This window comes from Pungitius pungitius, chromosome 12, assembly GCF_949316345.1.
Source record: "Pungitius pungitius chromosome 12, fPunPun2.1, whole genome shotgun sequence".
Lineage (NCBI taxonomy): Eukaryota > Metazoa > Chordata > Actinopteri > Perciformes > Gasterosteidae > Pungitius > Pungitius pungitius.
Genome location: NC_084911.1, coordinates 12,343,312 through 12,362,220, shown reverse-complemented (window position 1 = coordinate 12,362,220; position 18,909 = coordinate 12,343,312). Strand labels below are relative to the sequence as shown.

Genomic DNA, 18,909 nt, shown 5'->3' with positions numbered 1-18,909 from the left:
CAATTGAATAAGTATGTCCCTCAAGTTAGAGTACAATGCTACTATATCATAAACCTTGAAGGAATTATTTTGTAAGCTTGACTTTTACTTGCAACATAGTATTTATAGTGTTGTATGGCTGGTTTTATTGCAGTACAACTGGTCAGTGTGGGAAATATGATCGTATAAGCCCTTTTCTGAACACACAAAACTATCGTCACATTGCATGTAGCGGTCGCTTTATAAAACCAGTTACATTTACTTTGTACAACAGCAAGAATGATGTTTGTTTTTTTCCTGAGTTTAACTGGATGAACGTTAGAACACTCAAGATGAAACCAAAGCCTGGGGAACCAAGCGGAAGACACCAAAGCCCGAAAACCAAAATGCAGAACATTAACGCCCGTCACTACTGTAAATCTATAAATAACCATGTTACGGTACATGTAGGTTTATTAGCATTCAACAATATTAAAATAGTAATCCGTGGTAATGACAATGCTCAGACTATACATTTAGAAAATCATTTTGCACTAATCATTTTCACAATGTAAAACATGTTTACTTGTTTTTTCTTCCAAAGAGCCCCTTGTACATATTTTTAATATAATTAAAGGGTGGTAGCAAAGATGAAAACCAAAAGTAAACCTATTGGCAGTCAAACACTCGGAGCTCCTCAGAAACAGTCACATACGTGACGGGGAATACGTCAACATTTCAGTCTGTGGCTGGATCCACACCAGCCGACACCGAACATCTTTAAAGTCACCTCCTCAACAACACACTCCAGTAAAGTTGTGGGTCTGCATCCTGCACGGTGACGGCGTGGTGGCAAACCAGGCCTTGCACGTGGAGCCCCTCCTGTGGAAGAGGTGTCTCGTGGACTCACACATGGACGGCACACACACAAAGCCACTGCAGGTAAAAACCACACACCTGCACTCACGCAAATAAGTTTTCTTAAAAAGAAACATTTAATCATATAGACAGCAGTACTTGTCTATTTATGAACTTTGGTGGCATTCATTAATACTGCACTATTTAGTGAAATACCCTGGAAATAGTACTCAAAGTGGTTTTTATTCCTTTTGGAACTGTTATCAAAATGAAATGTTACAGAGAGCATACAGGGTCTTGTCTAACAGACGATGGGGTCTTACAACCAGAGTACCAAACATTCTATAAAATAAGACCTGACTCCACACTTAGAAGTCACTGACTTTACAAGCTGCACATAGTCTTCAAGCAGCGGTCACCGCTGTGGGCAGGTGACTCGTGTGTGTCCCGGCATGTGGCAGATGCCACAGGTACGAGGTTTCTTGGCAGCTGGAGGTTTGTTAGGGGCGGCCTCTCCGGCGATCTTCCTTCCTTTCTTCGCCGCAGCTCCACCACCAAACACTGCGGACACAGGGAGCAGAGACCAAATACAACATGAGGCAGCTGGAGGTTGCTCCATGGAAAGCAGAGGAGGATTCTGTGTGCCGTGGGACTCAAGGCAGCGTGTCAGCTTGGTAAGTGGATGCCTCAAGGTCTCAGTGGAAGTGTGTGTTAGTGAGTCGTGACATTAAGTAAAGGATTTTTTCTCTCTCACTCTTTCCATCTCTCTCTGGTGTCTCATCTCTGTACATCTGTTCTGCTTTGCTCACATTAAGATGTTTTAAATCAACAGTCTTGACGAGCACATAGAGCATGTTGCGCACCGGCTCGTGGTGTCAATTATCTGACAGCCAGAACAAAGTAGTCAAGAGATTTAACGGCGATGAATCAAGGGAAAAGCACTTAAAATGTCAGTAAGTAAGTATTGTACATGTCAACATATTAAAGGATGTTCTTTCCTTTAATATCACTCAGAATTTGCTTGTAGTGCAAGAAAAAGAGAAAATGTGTTGATATGAATAATATCCCTTTTCTAAACGTTCGGTTTGAAACTGCACAGCTGATAGTGGCGCATGGTGGCGCATGGAGTAGTGTGGTGCGCTGGGAGCCACAAGGTTGGTGATTCAAATCCCGGCTGCCCCATGTGCCATGTCGAAGTGTCCCTGAGCAAGACACCTGACCCCTAATTGCTCCCTAGGCAAAAATGTAATGCATGGTTTATAATGCAAAGTTGCTTTTAGCGTCAGCTAAATTACATGTAATGATAGTAGCTGAACAAAAAAGCTAATTTTGTGCTGGGACAGAGGACTATATTCCTCTATGCCACAAAAGGTACTTCAATTATTTATTTTCTATGCCTCGATACTGATGGCCCTAGATGAGAGTGGAGGGATTGTCATGAGCAGCTCATAAATGTCTGCACCTGACACTAGATCACATTCTGTCACTGCTACACTTGACACCGCTAAAAACAGCTCAGTCAAAGAAAAATCCCTTTAAGGGTATTAAGAACAAGATTTGAAAAGCAGTATGACATTTAGTATAGTTTCTGTGTGTGAGCCTTGCCTGCTGGAGGTTCGTTCTCATCGACCCACAGGAAGAAGCCACACTGCTGGTCTCTTGGTTTCCCACAAGTGTGGAACATCCGGCCCTTGTTTGGACCGTCCTTCTGCACCGTGAGTGTCACCGTTGCCTCATTACAGTTACACATTGTCTGTCCTCCCTGTCTTCCTGCACCCCTTTCTTGCCCTCTGCCTCCCCCGGGGATGTTGCTGGACACCACGGCGAGCCTCGGAGATGCTCGACTCTGCGGCTCCGCCTGCTGACTCGGCTGATCCGCCCACAGAAAGAAGTTGCAGCTCCCGCCGTTGCATTTGTAGAACTGCCGCCCTTGGTTGGGACCGTCTTTGCGCACGGTTAGGAGGAGTGCATCCTGACCACAGTTGCACACTATGGCATCGCTGTTGGCGCACACACCCGCACCACCCCCACCACCTGGAGGTCGTGGCTGCAGTGTCCAGGAGGGGACGGGGGGAGGGGGGGCTCGAGGATTTGAACTGGGGGGCCTTGGAGCTGGTGGACGAGAATTGTCTCCTCTTCCTCCCCCTCCTCCCCTGGCTCCCCCTCCACCACCACCACCACCTCCTCCTCCTCCTCCTCCCCCTGCCCGAAGGTATTTCAGGTCCAGCACCTCTCTAAGCGTCTCGTCACAGCCGCCGATGCAGCCAACGAATTCTAAAGGCATCATGGGAGGAAGGCTGCCCCGGCGGAACTTCAACTTTAACCTGAAGGTTTTTTTTTAAGACACACAGAAAACAAATGTTAAAGAACTTAACTATTAACATATCAAATGTTAAAGGAACCTATTCACACAGAGTTTTTCAAATAAAAAAGTGTCCGAGCAATAGAAATTGAGTAGTCCCTGACTGCAGCAGTTGTTTTGAATATTGATTAATTGTAAAAAAAAACAACAACAACATATCTTTACTGACGATACATACATGTATTGTGCATATACTTGTATTTATACTTAATACATTGCGTGTAACGGTCGCTACTTAGTGCTAAAATCGGGTCCTTAGAAAAGAGCTTCCTTTTGAAAATACATGCATGCATCACAAAAGTTTAAATAATACAGCAGGTTGCTGTAGCAACCAGCGAGGGAGGAAAGAGTTTATTAATGCACACATCTGCCAGTAACAGTTATACAACACGCCGAAACTGCTGCGAGAAATCTGATTAAAAAAAACAGTTTTCTTAGACTAAAGGCTGTAGTTCAACTTTGAGCTCTATACCAGATTGGTTGCTATGGAAACAGATGCTGGTGTGGAGCACTTTGGCTCGATGCTAGGGAGGGTGCCCTATATTTGTGCTGAGCCGAGGCACGTGCTCAAGGGGTTTACGCCCACTTGTGTAAACGAGGATTTTGACAAGTTTCTCGCCGTGCTGAAGCCACTGAGAGCCTCATCTGCTGTTTGTTGTGTTTGTACAAGAACAGCACCTACTCCTAATTCATCTAACAACTTTCTTTTACTGTTTTCATGGTCACATTTCATTCTTGTGAAGCAGATTGTGATCTTGCTCTATAAAAGGTGCTACGTGAGATAAAATGTACTTACTCACCAAACAGATTAACATTGTTACTATTGTTGTGTTATGTTTGTTACCATGTTAAGCAAACAGATGTTTAGCGCACATTAATACTCACATGTGAACAGGGTGCGGTTGACAGGTGGGACAGATGCTGTCATCCCTGCTCACCTCCAGCACCGCGTCGGGGAACCACACCGCCATCTTACACGCTGGGTAGCCCGTGCAGGACAGGTACTTACTGCAGGAGGACAGACAGATAGAACTTACTGGGATCTTCTTCTAACCCCATTACTTCACATTACTCCAAAGCATACTTCACTGTCGTTAGATTGTATTCCAACATTTCAGCCAAAATAAATATAAAAAAAATTAATAATAAATACAAAGAAAACCTTGAATCTTACCCGTTTCCCTCCCTCTTTTTCTTCAGCACCATGTCCTGCCTGCAGTGAGGACATTTCCTCACCGGCAGCGGCATCTCCATGTCCTGCTGCTCGGCTTCAGCGATCTCCTGCGCGGCCCCCAGATATGGCGACAGGGCTTCATCTAACCTGAGGCAACAAAAAATGACTTTTTAGCTGGATCACAACAACCGACAGCAATGAAGGACGAGTCAAACTGATTGAAAACATAACACCGCTGCTTTGGATCAGAAATACTCAAATCTATTCCAAGCTAAATTCATACCTGCAAAAAGGTGGCAACAAGAAAAAAACGATTGGGTGACGCTTGGAAAATTTGGAGAGGATCTGGCCTTTTTTCGAAATAAATTATTTTTCAGAAAAAAAAGTCAAATTATTAATTCTTTCTGGGTGGCCCGGTACCGATCCGCAGCCCGGTGGTTGGGGATCACTGATCTATTATACAAATTAGGCTGGGTGCAGCTTGATTTTCTTAAACAAACTTCACATTGGGGCAAACCATGTTCGGCCGCAACACCACATCCACGTCGTCAGATAAAACATCAAGATTTTGTAACCACAGTCTTTTGATTATTCAAGTACTGAACTAATCTGATTAATTATCCAGTGTTGGCGGTAACCTTTAGAGGAAAAGGAGGAAAAGTTCAAGGGAAATGAAGATTTTGTAAAGATCTTAACGAATATTGGCCAATAATCAAAGCTGTTTTTTTGTGAAGATCACAACATCACCTTTTCTCCTTGCCTCAATCCAATCTACAGCATTCACGTGGACGACAGGTTTGCAGGTATGTAAATTGTGACTAACTTTTTGGCCTTCCTGACGGACTCGATGAAGACGGTCTTGTATTTCTGGATGTGGTTCTGCAGCACGCTCTGTTTGTCCTTCCTGCCCTCTGACACCAACTTGAGGTCAGCCTCCAATTCAGCACGCAGGTTTGGTTTGGACATCTCATATCCCATGGAGTTATAGCCTAAACAAGCGCACACACACGTCTTGAAGTAACATAGATGAATGTATTACGGTCCATTGTGTATTGTGGTACGAAGTGTTTACAGTGTTTCCCCAAGGTTTACAACCTCACAGGGCGAACGGACCGGCCGACGGGTAAACACTGTGTGTGTGTGTGAGAACATACCCTCTACCAGCCCCATGCCGAGCTCTCCTGGCAGAAACCTCTGATCAGCTGTTAAGCCCACATACATGCGACTCTTGATGGTCTCGATGTGCTCTGCATGGGTTGCATCTGTGCCTGCAAGATACACAGTTAACGCGGTAACGTTTGAGGCTAAACTAAAAGCAATTCTGTGTTTACTTGACTAAAGAGTCCTTAAGTTGTTACTAGGTTTGCTTTAACTGAAGAACTGATTTACAAAGAATGATGACGATATGCAGTGGCGTCAGTTTGCTTGAATACGTTGGTTGCTTTAGGCTGTGGCCAATTATTAGTGGGGGGCTTTATTCTACCTAGATACATTAAGTCATCATCGGGTATTCATTTCACTGTATTTTCAGTTAAATTTTCCAGAGTAGTTCATTGTAAAGTTTGAGTAACATTTACTACATTTAAATTGATAGTGATACAGTAAAACTATGTATATTGTGATATATAATTTGGTACCTAGTTTCATGTAAATCTGACAATGGGTATGGGAGTTTGTTGACATTTTGTTGGACCCATAAATTTCTTGTGAGCAAGTAAGCAAAAAAAGGAGGAAAAAAAAAGAAAGAATCTGTCTCTTGTACCGATGCCGTGCTTCTCCATCAGGGATATGAGGTCAGCCTCAGTGAGCAGCTGCGGAGGACTCGTCTGTCCGTCCGCCATCTCGATAGCAGAGGGCTGGAACTGAGAGCCCTGCTCGTACACTGGAATCACCTGCCGATTACAAAGAGGTTTACCGGGTGTATCACACACAAACAACGGCCAACTGGAACCACACACAACCTTTTCAGAAGTTCAGAAGCCTTTAGGTTAGGCCACTCATTTTTTGAGTATTAGTCTTTTATCACAGAACACCTAGACACACACACACACACACACACACACACACACACACACACACACACACACACACACACACACACACACACACACACACACACACACACACACACACACACACACACACACACACACACACACATTATACCTTAGCGCTCCACCTGTCATACGGGTAAACATCCAAGTAGTTCCTCGCAATGATCATGAGTCCCGAGGTGGAGAAGTTCTCCTGAGCAATGTCAATGTCCACCACAGTCTCCTGCCCCAAAGCATCCTGGGATACACAGGCCAGGAAGTGCCGAACAATGAACTCATACACACGGCCTTCATTTCCCTGAACACAGAAGAAACAGAAGTGATTCGTGAGACATTTCCGCAAAATATTGTCATTATATTGTTGAGAGAAAATAATAAAATATTTGCAGGGTTTGACTCGGACTGTTTGGGTACAGAACGACGTGCCACCATTGAACTACAGTGTATTTTGGTATGATTGTTTACTATGATTAAAACCGTGAACAGGAATAGTTTAGTGTTAACAGTTGAAAGAAGGCCCCCAGAGGCAAAAGAAATGAGATCATGAGAGGGAAAAAAGGTATATTTGCACAAACTGAGCTGCAGGTTTTTCACATTTACCTGCAGTGTGCTGGAGTGCTTGGTGGGGTGTATGGGGGGGTGGGCCTGGTCAGATTTCTTTCCCTGTCGTGGGTTGGGACCGCCAGGCTGGTCAATCACCCTCTGGGCGAACGTCCCCCACACCGGGCTTTGTGTCTGCTGCTCCACCAGGGGACCGAGAGCCAAGGTTGTGGGAAAAATGTTTGTCTCTGTGCGGGGGTAGCTGATATACCTGAGCAGAAGAAAAAACATACGTTCACAAGTCACCTTGACACAGACATAAGAGGGAGGTGCACAAGGGACACTAATTAACACCTGATGGATACAACTCCACCAGATGCTGTCCTTCCATTTACAAAAATAGGCAGAACTTTGAAGTGGTTTACCAACCAGTTGAACAAAAAGGCATTTGCACAGACACCACAAAGCCTGAAGAATGCTATCGGACTGAAACAAGTTCAAAGGGATGAACTGATATCTGGCATTGAGTATATGGTCAGACCGAAGCAGTTGCTGTATGAACGTACGTTACGTAACATGCACTCACCCCTGGGTATAGAGTTTCTCTGCAATTTTCATGGTCTCTTTGGCGCTTATTTTTAGTTTACGGGATGCAAGTTTCTCCAATTCCTGTTGGTGAATAAAAGGTAGAGGATTGTTCAGAGTGGAAATAAATGCTGAAAAAATAAAACTGCACACACTCTATTGAGTAACAGGTGTGTTTTGTGATGCAGTGTGTGCACAGTGTGTGCCTGTGGCTGCCTGGCTTTATATTGTTACCACAGTGTCCAGAGGCAGCGGTCTCCACTTGCTCTTGGGTTTGCTGGTTACTGAGGTGACTGTTGCTATGGGATCCTAGAAATGAGTGAAAGGATATTCTGTTATGTACCTTCCTACATGTGGATTTTAGCCCATTTCGTTTAGGCAGCATCACAACACACATTTAAATCTACTGCAGAGTCCCCCAGCTGCAGTTAGAGGTAACACAAGTTTGGAGGAATTTACAACAAAAGGTAGACACGTGTGCACGCATGCACACACACACATTCACATTCACACAGTGGTACAGGTTCAAGGTCGTTAATATAGGGCAAAATCAGTGTACTTTTGCTTGAATACCAATTAATTAAACATTATTTTTTTCCAGGGGCAAGGGGGTGGGGGTCGAGGGAGGGGGGCACACATATGTGTGGGTGATAATAAGTCAGACTTAAACCCAATATGATACAAATTAATTATACTAAAATATCAGATTAAAATAGAAGATTTAGATCAAAAGATCTGATGATATTGAGGCATTATAGAGTGTTAGACATTTTATAAAAGTAGTAATAGTAACAAAGTACACAACATAACTAAATCTATAAAAGGACATTAAAACGTTCACACAAAGAGGCACTGACCTCCATACACATCTGGTAGAGCACCAGGCAAGCTGTGTGGTTGAAGAGACGGTTTCTTTTCCAACTGAACTCTACAGTGTCCTCCTCCACCTCGTGCAGCACTGAGACAAAGACAGACACAAAGAACAGATTGCATGAAGAGGAGTAAGTTCGCATCGGTTAAGAACATCAATGCTACCAATCCGTGAGTCTGCAGATATGAGTGGGTACCTTTGATCTTGTAGAAAGTCTCAGGTATGAAAGCCTGGATGGCTTTAAAACGCTCCACCACAAAGCCCAGAGTGGGAAACTGACAGCTGCCGTAAGAGATCAGCTGATTCGCTAGAGATGCTGGGAAGATCTTCTGCAGGCGAAGCGTCTGGAATCGAGTGAAGGACGCACCTGGGGAAGATGAGAGGACGGGGTCTTATTAATACGACGCATTCTTCGAGATGAACAGAGACATTGCTGTTATATCATAGTGAAGTGACTGTTAACCATAAACCATAAAATTATCTGTATAGCCTCTCCATAATGAAATAAACTTTTTCACCTGCATTAGGGACTCACTGCGTATTTCTATTAGTTTCAGAGTGCAACATTACCTATTCGCAGGTCCAGCTCCTGACGGACATCGACTGCATCGCTGACGTTAGCATTTGGCTCCGTTAGCGTCTCACAAGCTCTACGAATGGAGTTGGGCGTGATCTCAGAAAACTTTGCACGAAACACTTGTACATTGGGCTTCACTATAAAGCAAACATAGAAAGAAAACACAAAGACACACTATTATCAGAAGCCATTTGTGGACAAACATACACAAAATAGTAAAACTATATGCAGTTTTAGCTATTTAGTTTTGGACAGATGGGTGAGAAACATTGTGTTTGGAGTTTTTTGTTTTCGGACAACGCCAGGCTAGCTCCTTTTGTTTCCTGTTGTTATTTTTTTTGCAAAGCTAACCATATTCTGACCCTTGCTTTAAGGTTTTCCGCACAAACATAAAACAAACATCAATATTCTCATCTAACTTTCAGCAGTGGATATCTCAAAGGTCAAACTGTTCCTTTAAAAAGGAGTTTATAGATGCACGGCAAGTTGCGGCCACAAAAAAAAAACACACACACAGATTACTATTATATACCTGCTTTGCAGACATCTATGATTTCAAAGCCAATGTTTTCTCCCTCTCTGTCACAATCAGTCCAGATGACCAACGCCTGGCACTGACGCACCTCTTTCTCCAGTGTCCGCTAGAGGCACATATGAGGGACAAACAAAAGAGAGAAAGGGGAATATTTCAAATTTAATTAAAGTATGTATATTAAGCATTATTCCCTCTAAATTAAAATACGTCTTCTAGTGGTGTGCAGTGATAGGAAAAGGGAAAGAAAGTACATCAACTGCACAAAATGGTACATCCTGGTTTCATTAACATACAGTAAAAAGTTATTGAAAAAAAAATAAAACAATGGTTTTGAGTAACTCCTGGTCAAAAAACTATTACAACAACCACAACTAATGAACATCACACACCTCACGTGGCTAGTTAGTGACAGATACCATAGGTTATTCAATTCAATTCAATTAATTTTATTTTGTATAGCCCAAAATTGCAAATTATAAATTTGCCTCAGAGGGCTTTACAGTCTTTACACATGCAACATCCTCTGTCCCGAAACCCTCACATCGGCACAGGAAAAACTCCCCAAAATAATTTGACATACAAAGTAAAGATCTGTTTTTGTATATTGTTTGGACTCCTGGGAGGAATATATTTAAGCATACCTTGATTTGTTTCATGTTATCTGGACAGTACTTCTCTACTTCAGCATCAAATAATAGCACAGGATTGCAACTGTGCCTGTGGAGAAAAAATGCACAAATATAATCAGTTGTTATAATACGGGACCCAAGTTTTACTCTCAATATAGCAAAAATAAATAAAATCCAGTTTCAACTTACCATTTCTGGTACTGTGCTTTAAACTCCTGACCCAGTAGATGTCCTGATACGGAAGTCATTGTTACAGTCACATTCTGGAGACATAATTAAACCAGAAAAACATAAGAGACATACATGAGCATAGGAGTGTATCTACATTTTCACTACTAAGTGTTCACTTACCTGACCAAAGAGATGATATTCAAACTCATAAATTTTATTAAACTTTGACATCCCCTCTCTCTAAAATGGGAAAGAAGACAATCATTACAGGAAAAAACGACTAGAAATATATCTCTGTCATCTCTAATAGTATGCTCTGATTCGGTTGAACTGGTTATAAACATTTATGGCGCACAATGCTGACTATCAATAATAACAATGTATGTTGTGAGGAGGCATGACTAACCCTGCGGGACGCGCCGCCGGACATGATCTCTGAGATGCATTTGGCAGCATCGTTCTTCTCGGCCACGCAGAGGACCCGTTTGATCTGAACTCGGTTCCGGATCATGTCTGCCCGCTGCGGCGTGGCCGGACACGGGTCACTCTGCGCCGCACACAAACACCTCCGTAGGACTCCGAGTCGCCGTAATTCCGGTCGAAGCAGAGATCTTCCGAAGAGGTGCACTAGCATACCTAGCCTCTTTCACATTTCAGCATGTTAGCTAACTGTAGCAATGGTGTCCACTTCCAAAACTTTCAAAAAGAGTAAAAAAACAGTTATTCAATGGTTGACTAAATTCACTAGCAATGATTACGATAGATTAAAAATGATAAAAGCAATTTAATCGAAGAAAATAGAAAATGCTAATTAAATAATATGAGTTTGGTTCTGTTTACAAATTCCGCGCTCGAGTCGCCTGTCAAATACTGCCGTAATCACGGTCGTAATACTGTCGTAAAACCATGGACCACCCGAGACTTCCATAATAAAACAAGGTTTGTATTGATATTAGTACAATAACTGCTTTAGAATTGAATACGGCATAGCGTATAATAATTATTAATACATCGTTTATAATAATAATTATAGTGTAACTATGTGTGCTTCGTTAAATCAATGATAGAGAGGAAAATAAAATACACCCTAAATCTGCTTTTTGCCATTTTAGATCCACGTTGACAACTTTCTTGTCAAATATAAAAAATAAGCAATTCAATATCACTTGAACAAAATATTATTTCCCCTCGAATTAGGAATTACAACGTTGCATGTTTCATTTGAAAAAGTCCACCAGGAAGTAATTTACTGCTAAGTAGGTAAAAGATGATCCGAGACAGATCCTGAACATTTGAACGGTTTATGATTTCTCAAAGATTTTAAAGACACCTACATGCAAATACTTCGATTAGTAAGTAAGTAGAAACAAAAGAGAAAATTATGACAACAAGTAATCAAACATTTTGAGATGTTTGGACTGTCTCGTGACTCCAATATTCCCCAAAATCCTCCCTATGGCTTTTAAGACTCACTCATACGTCCAATCATCATATGAATTGCCTGCGATGGCTCAGATGAGAAATGTGTAAAATATTCTGTTTTAGGGTGGAACTTCCCAAGATGGGACTGGATTCGTCACCTGACAAGACTACAACCAGCTGGGTAAACATGGCGCCTGTCTCTGGGAACTACATGTAGCGCTTCTGTCTATTAACGGTGTTTCTGTCGAACCAACGTCCTGAACACAGGGACGTGCTGCAAAAGACGCATGGAGACATGAAGGAGACACGGACGGAGGCGCTTCTCTGATGCTGTTTCTATTTTTCTCGCAGTGTACAGCATGAATGGTCCGATGCCTGCGCGGACCTCCTGATCGCGCAACATAATTGCTTTCATTAACAAAGACACTGATTTGTGTTTCCGTCGAGGTTTATACTCTTGGCGTACATGACAAATATCGATGTTCTTGATCAATGGACTCTGTGCTGCAGGGGTGGAGCTGAATTTGGGACCACTCTTCTCTGGGACCCCCCCTTTTTTTAAATGACATAATCAGTAGGACATTATCAGGTAGATAGGGTGGACCCTCTTCATCTCTGGACCCCTAGGATCTCCAGCACTTTTAACCACACAAAACAAATGTGCAGCAGGATGGTCAGTCTGACTGCACTCCCCGTTGCCGCCCTCCCCCCCCCGTTCACTGACTACTGGTTTATGACCGTGCTGCACTGTGCGTTGTGTTGCTCATGCCTTGCTCAACACCACCATGATAGGCTCACCTGACGTGGTGGCGTTCACTAAAGAGGACGAGTATGGGCAGACTCCGGACCCCTGGGCTCTCCCCGAGGAGTTCTCCTTCCCTCTCCATCCGCTGGCTGACTCAAACCCCTGGGCCAAGACCTCCTACGCCAAGTTCACCAAAGACTTCATCCTGATCTCTGAGTTCTCCGAGCAGGTGGGCCCCCAGCCCCTCCTCACCATCCCAGATGAGCCCAAAGTCTGCGGCACCTTCGATCTCAACTACTTCTCCCTGCGCATCATGTCCGTGGACTACCAGGCCTCTTTTGTCGGACATCCACCTGGCAGTGGCTACCCTAGGCTCAGTTTTGTGGAGGACTCCAAGGTGGTGCTGGGCGACTCAAAGGAGGGGGCGTTCGCCTACGTCCATCACCTCACTCTTTACGACCTGGAGGCGAGGGGCTTTGTGCGACCGTTCTGTATGGCGTACGTGTCGGCAGACGAGAGGAAAATAATGCTGCAGTTTCAGGAGCTGTCACTCTGCTTCTCGCGGGCCTCTGAGTGCTTGAAGGCCGGGAACCGGAGAGCATTCGCCAAGGAACTCCAGAGGAAGCTCCGGGACCTGGAGTAAGGACATATTTCTGATGTTCTCTCGAATCTTCTGTTCAGTTGTTTAGATAAACATAATAATCCATGAGAAACTGTATTCTCTGGGCTGCATTAGTCAGTTAGAGCTCCTGGAACAAATAGTTGCTGTGTTTAGCCCCTTCACAGTGTCCTCACCTACTGGCCTTTGACATAGTGGCCTCCAATTTCCAGATAGAAAAAACAAAAAACTCTGGTTAATTGAAGCCAGTTTTTCCACTGTTTTCCACACTAACGTATGGGGACAGTAACGTCAAAATGGTAAGATAGGAAAGGGAAAGGATCCTAATTAGATGGCCATGAAATGATAAAGCGTGAAAATTGGATTTTGACCACAGCACTTATATCGGTCAGGGTTACAAAATGCCAGGGTAACAGTGCAGTCTCAGAAGCTCTCCGTACTGGTCACCATGGCACTGACAACATGCTGGTGATAATGTCATACATGTTCGACTTTGTGATGCCAACATTCACTAATGGGGGCAAATCCTGATGCAGCTGAGCCTGAAGGGAATGCCATTAGTACTGCTGGTTTGTGGTCATAAATGAAAGTGAAATATTGATTATTATGAACGGATGAGAGCGAAGATGTTCTACTTCGTAGAAGACATTTCACTCCACAGCACAAATGTGATCGCAACCCTGTACCTTTTTCCCCTCAGGTACACTCACTCCGTGCTGCAGAGGGAAGAGGGCCTGCAGAGGGAGGCGGGGCCTCAGTGTATGTACTCCGCTCATGCTGTTGAGAAGGCCAATGAGCTTGCAAATGTGGAGAAGAGCATCTATGAACACAGAGACCTGTTGAGGCAGATCAGCTCCTACCAACACCGCCCACGCAGAGACCCTCACGCTGTCACCTGCCAGAAGTGTGTCACTGAGTGCTTGAGTGAGTGCGAGCAGCTGTTGGACAAATACGCCAAGCTCGCCAAGCCCTTCCGTTACACCGACCAACGGGGGAACAGGGAGGAGGGTCAGGACCAGGTTGGCGATGAGGGAGGTGGAGAAGAAATGGACGAGGGGGAAGACGAGGGCGTAAAGCGCAGGTCGTCCTACACGCCACAGCTGATCAAGGCTAAGTCAGCAAAGTGCTTCGACAAGCGGCTGAAGACCCTGCAGGAGCTGTGTGACAATACTTTCTACGACGCTACCGTGGAGGTCCTGAAAGAGACGGAGAGGAGTTTCCGGGGCGACCTGTGTTACCTGCACACTCGCCGCCTGGACAGGGTAGTGCGCAGGAATCTGAGAGTTACCAATTTCCTTTTTGAGGAGGACCTCGGAGATGAGGATGAGGATGAAAGAGGAACAATAAGGCCATTTTGCGCTGTGAACCACGCTGTAGATAACTTTACACTGTTAAACCCACCTCCTATTGTGCTAGGACCAGAACCGCCTCCAGACCCGTTAGACGCAGCCGCTGTGACCAGCCACACTCTGGAGAGCGAGCTTGGGCTTGTGGAGAGCCATCTGGAGTCCTCCCCTTCAGACCAGACTCTGGAGACCCAGGGCAGCTCGGAAGAGACAAAAGGAAGCTTCAGCAGCGATAAGAGCGGGATGGGACTCGCAGAGAGGGACCAGAATCAGGCTTGTATGAAGTCCGAAGCCCCTGATTCTGACTTGACCCCTGACCCCGACCCGGAGAGGGAGAGCAGCAGCGAAGAGATGGAGACCACTGCCGGAGAGGACGAGGGAGACGGGACACCCGTGTCCTTGCTGGAGGTGGTGTCGGAGCTGGAGGCCCGCAGGGAGGGTGATTGTGATGGTGCAACTGATGAGCCCTGTGAGATGCAGTCTGACTTGTTGGTTCCTTTGGACACCGCGTGTTGTATGGCCCAAGATGGTTTCCTTTATGAGGCTTCTGCCCCAGAGGCGGTGCCTTCTCTCGGCCAAAGCTCCCACCTACAGCCCTACCAAACACTGGTGATCAACCAGGAACCCCAGGCCCTGCTTCACCTCCAGGACGACTACGCGGTGGGCGCCCCATCCTCAGGAAGCCCCGCGGCTGGCCTGGAGCTGCCTGTGGGACTCCTCGGAGATGAAGTTTCCCAAACCTCGGTGGAGGACGGGTGTGACTCTGCCATGAGTGCTTCTACGGGGTCCGATCAGGCTGCCTCACCTCTGGGCTACGGGGGGGTTGTGACCCTGCGTCAGAGGAAGAAGGCTGGACAAGGAGCCTTGAGGTTTGTCAGACAGTACCCCTTCGCCATTCAAGCTCTGTGGTGCCTGCTGAGCGGCAGAACCCTGGTGGTGCTCGGGGTAGATGAGCGGGTGGTCCGCAGACTGGTTGCGGCTCTGGCCCTCTTTGTGCCTAATCCCGGGAAGTGTGGAGAGCGGGTTCAAGCCTGGCTGTCCTGCCCCTTCACCCTTACTGACCTGCAGAGGTGGAAGCTTGTTGGGTTGCAAAGGTATTAATAATAATATTTATATTTAAAGCATTTCATGTGATGGTAGATGAAGATGACGGATGGAGGTCCTAAAAAACAAACAACAAAAAATCCCACGATGCTCCCATGCCTAAGGGAGTCTTCATTGATGTCTAATATGTTCATTTATTCCTGCTTGTAGCTTTGCACCTCAGACTACTACCATGTTACTCATCGGGTCTGACTCAGTCCTCGATGACTCACACCACCATCTATTCAAATAATAAACCTCCCGCTTCACATCTGTCCTTGAACTTGTCAACCTAGTTGTGCAAAGCATGTTACTCTCCATTGAAGAAACATTCATTCATTTAAACAATGGCCACATGTGTTACATCAATTGATTAAATATATGTGTGTGTTCAAGGTGCCTTAACTAAACAACAACTGTCGTGTGTGTCTGCCCCTGACAGAGTGGCGTCCCCTGTGGGTTCCAGCATGCTTTACTCGCTGTCCCGGTACAGTCGCTACATCTCCATCCTGGATGCCGACCACAAGACCTTGCGCTGCCCGTCTTATCGGGGTCACCTCCTTGCCAAAATAGCAGACCACCGCACCTACATCCGCCGCGGTTCCACCTACTTCCTCCACCTACAGAGCGCACTCTGTCACCTGGCAGCCAAGGCCTTCCTGTTTACCTTCACCCACCACCTCCACCTGCCGGTCAGCTCCATGGAGGGGCCCGAGGTTGTGGAGGGCAGACGCCTCTGCTTCCTGCAGGAGCAGCTGGGTCTGGGTGAAGAGGACAGCCAGATACTGCTCTACCTCAGCCAGCTCATCACGCAGCAGTACCTGCAGCCGGTCGGCGGGAGCCGAGCAGCAGCAACTGGCTTTAGTTTCAACTACACTACCAGCGTTTTGTACAAAATCTGATATCACACTGGGACAAGGATTTTAACAAAAGCTCCTCTTAAACCCGTGGTTTTTAATGGGCCAAAGGCGGTCCTAATAAGGGCCACAGCCATTTTAGTTACAGGACAAACTCCTGCATTGGTTATTATTGGTTTTATCTGTGTAATCTCTCTCCGCCTTGCTGTCTTCTTCTCTGGTCTTTGCTCTTTCTTCTGTGTGCAGGAAAAAGGAGTCCGAGGGAGTTGTGAATGTCACTGAGCGGTTCACTATGCCTGTGTTTGCTCCGAAGCACGCCGACACTCTCTAACACAAATAACCAAGCAGCCGAAGGTCGCTTTCACTTATTGTCCTGTTAGTCATTTGTGTGCGTTGCTTGCGCCGGCTTGTTTAAGATCAATCACCACCGCGCGCACACACACATACACACAGAAGGGCACACACTTTCTCAATCCAACATTGCTGTCCGTGTACTGCGCTGGTCTGACCACAGCCAGCTCGCTAAAAGGTTAAATGATACCTCTGTGTTAACACCTACGAATCACTGAGCCCGCTATGATGTCATCTCAGTTATCTATAAACATGTTTTTCAACAAAGTGACATATGCTGACATTTTCTGTCTGTGGAGGACAGACGGCTCCCTGAATCTGTCTTGCGTACGCTTAGCACCGCGAAGGCGTGTTAAAGCTGGTTTTGTGATATGCCTTTGTCTCTCTTTGGGAACGACAACATAACCTCCGAACCCTATCTTTTTCTTTTAATATTTCTTTTGTTAATCAATTTGAACCCCCATCCTCTCAGTAATCTCGGTCACGTTGTTGGATCGTAACTCGGTAGTTTTGATTCATGAGGGCGAGGAGTAAACACTCCCGGCTTTCAGATTGTGATGCATGAGGAATTGTATTTGCTGTGTGACGTATAGCTCCAGTCGGCCCCACGTGATATTTGCATGTGCGGAAATAACGTCTCAACGATACATATTCGCCCATGTTTGTCTATAATGTGCTTTTGAGCATTTTCATGGATATTACTCAAACAGTCCAGAACATCCTAAAGCTACTTAACCTAAATGTATTGAATTTCACTGTTGTCTTAAAGTTGTGTGAGGGTGTTGTGGTGTCAGCATGAGACTGTCTTGTGCCAGAGTGAATCACCTTAGTGATAATTGTTTTTTTGTTTGTGTATTTGGATGAACTGACTAAGAAGATGCTGAAGAACAGTTTGAGGAGAAGTTGCTGGGACAGTGGTGTTTTGTGAAGATGTGCTATGGGGGGAAATATATTTTCCTGTGCCATCGAAAGCAAAACTCTAAGCTTGGCGCTAGAATTAGGACAGCAGCATATTATTTATTTACTTCTGACACGGATGTGTGATATAAACAAAGCTGAACCATATTGATTTCTTCAGGACTAATCGTGGATTTTGACCATCTTCGTCTCTGGAGGATGTTGGAGAACTTTACATTTAAGTAATCTTTTAAGTTATGCCTCGTGGCCAGTAAAACAACACTGAACAAGCATCTTTTGATAGAAATTTAGATTTGACTGGTTCTGATTCTGTAGCGTCAGGGATGGAGCTGTAATTCTGTATCTGGAATGGTAATTGTACTTGTGACTGCATGGTCAGTTTTAATGTGAAAGGTCAAACAACGACGAACCATGGCTTCCTGCTACGAACAAGACTGCTTTTAACTAACGTCACTATTAATACCACCTAAGTTATTTTTTTAACTGCTCAAATAACAAACAATACTGCTAGTCTGTCCTTCTAATGCTAATAGATGAATGTAATCTGGATAAGCCATACCACAGTGTGCTTAACACGCCATCACTCAGTGTCCTTATGTTGCCACATCCTGCCCACCTTTTGTATCCTGTCATGGAGGAGTGCTTCATATCGGCACTGTGAGGCATCGCTGTTGCCAGTGATTTTAAAGCAAGTTGTGAATGTCTTGATGCTTTTATGTAAATGTTTATTCATTTATTCCATTAAATTATTTGAATCCATTTTGTTTTTGCGTGGATTGATTGGTAACAGTTTAAAGTACTGAATCATCATTTAACGCCAAACACCCTAACAGCCTTGTGTCTGTGTGACTTGCTTTAGCGATGACGGATGTGCGAGCATTTGTGGTGCCGTGAATAATCAATGATCCGAAAACAAGTAACAGTCCTGCAGGAGCAGCAGAGGGCAAGATGCTGGACTACGAGAAAGTAGCAGTAAAAGAATACGACAGTTTTGTAATATTGCAGCAAACTTACGTCATACCATTCATGTCTTTAATGATACAAATTTGAAAGAACCGGATTGTATTATACTTCAGATGAGAAGACTGGTCACTATGACAACCTTATACTTAATGTTAAGTGGCTTATATCATCAGGCCAACATTATTGAATCGATTAAATATTTAACAAAGAAAATTCCTAAATGTCAGTGAGGGGCCTTTCATTTTAGTAAATGTTGGAGAGGCCAAACAATTGAGTTTGGCATCGTTTTTC

The 18,909-nt window shown here is 44.8% G+C and overlaps 2 protein-coding genes across 2 annotated transcripts; one reads left to right on the top strand and one right to left on the bottom strand.

The window, feature by feature from the left end:
- Positions 1 to 414: 414 nt before the first annotated feature.
- Positions 415 to 11,608, bottom strand: top3a (DNA topoisomerase III alpha). Its single transcript, XM_037477582.2, has 19 exons — positions 10,721 to 11,608; positions 10,495 to 10,554; positions 10,333 to 10,406; positions 10,156 to 10,231; positions 9,512 to 9,620; positions 8,973 to 9,116; positions 8,599 to 8,769; positions 8,389 to 8,489; positions 7,766 to 7,840; positions 7,533 to 7,615; positions 7,007 to 7,217; positions 6,519 to 6,704; positions 6,115 to 6,244; positions 5,507 to 5,620; positions 5,176 to 5,341; positions 4,353 to 4,499; positions 4,064 to 4,186; positions 2,422 to 3,140; positions 415 to 1,377 (listed from the first exon to the last, which is right to left on the bottom strand). The coding sequence occupies exons 1-19, from the start codon at positions 10,946 to 10,948 to the stop codon at positions 1,232 to 1,234; spliced, it is 3,063 nt and encodes a 1,020-aa protein (XP_037333479.2). The 5' UTR covers positions 10,949 to 11,608; the 3' UTR covers positions 415 to 1,231.
- A 155-nt stretch (positions 11,609 to 11,763) lies between these two features.
- On the top strand, positions 11,764 to 18,414 carry smcr8a (Smith-Magenis syndrome chromosome region, candidate 8a). The gene is made up of 3 exons (XM_037477583.2): positions 11,764 to 13,120; positions 13,801 to 15,540; positions 15,972 to 18,414. Exons 1-3 carry the CDS (start codon positions 12,522 to 12,524, stop codon positions 16,429 to 16,431), a joined length of 2,799 nt encoding a protein of 932 aa, XP_037333480.2. The 5' UTR covers positions 11,764 to 12,521; the 3' UTR covers positions 16,432 to 18,414.
- The last annotated feature ends 495 nt before the right edge of the window (positions 18,415 to 18,909 follow it).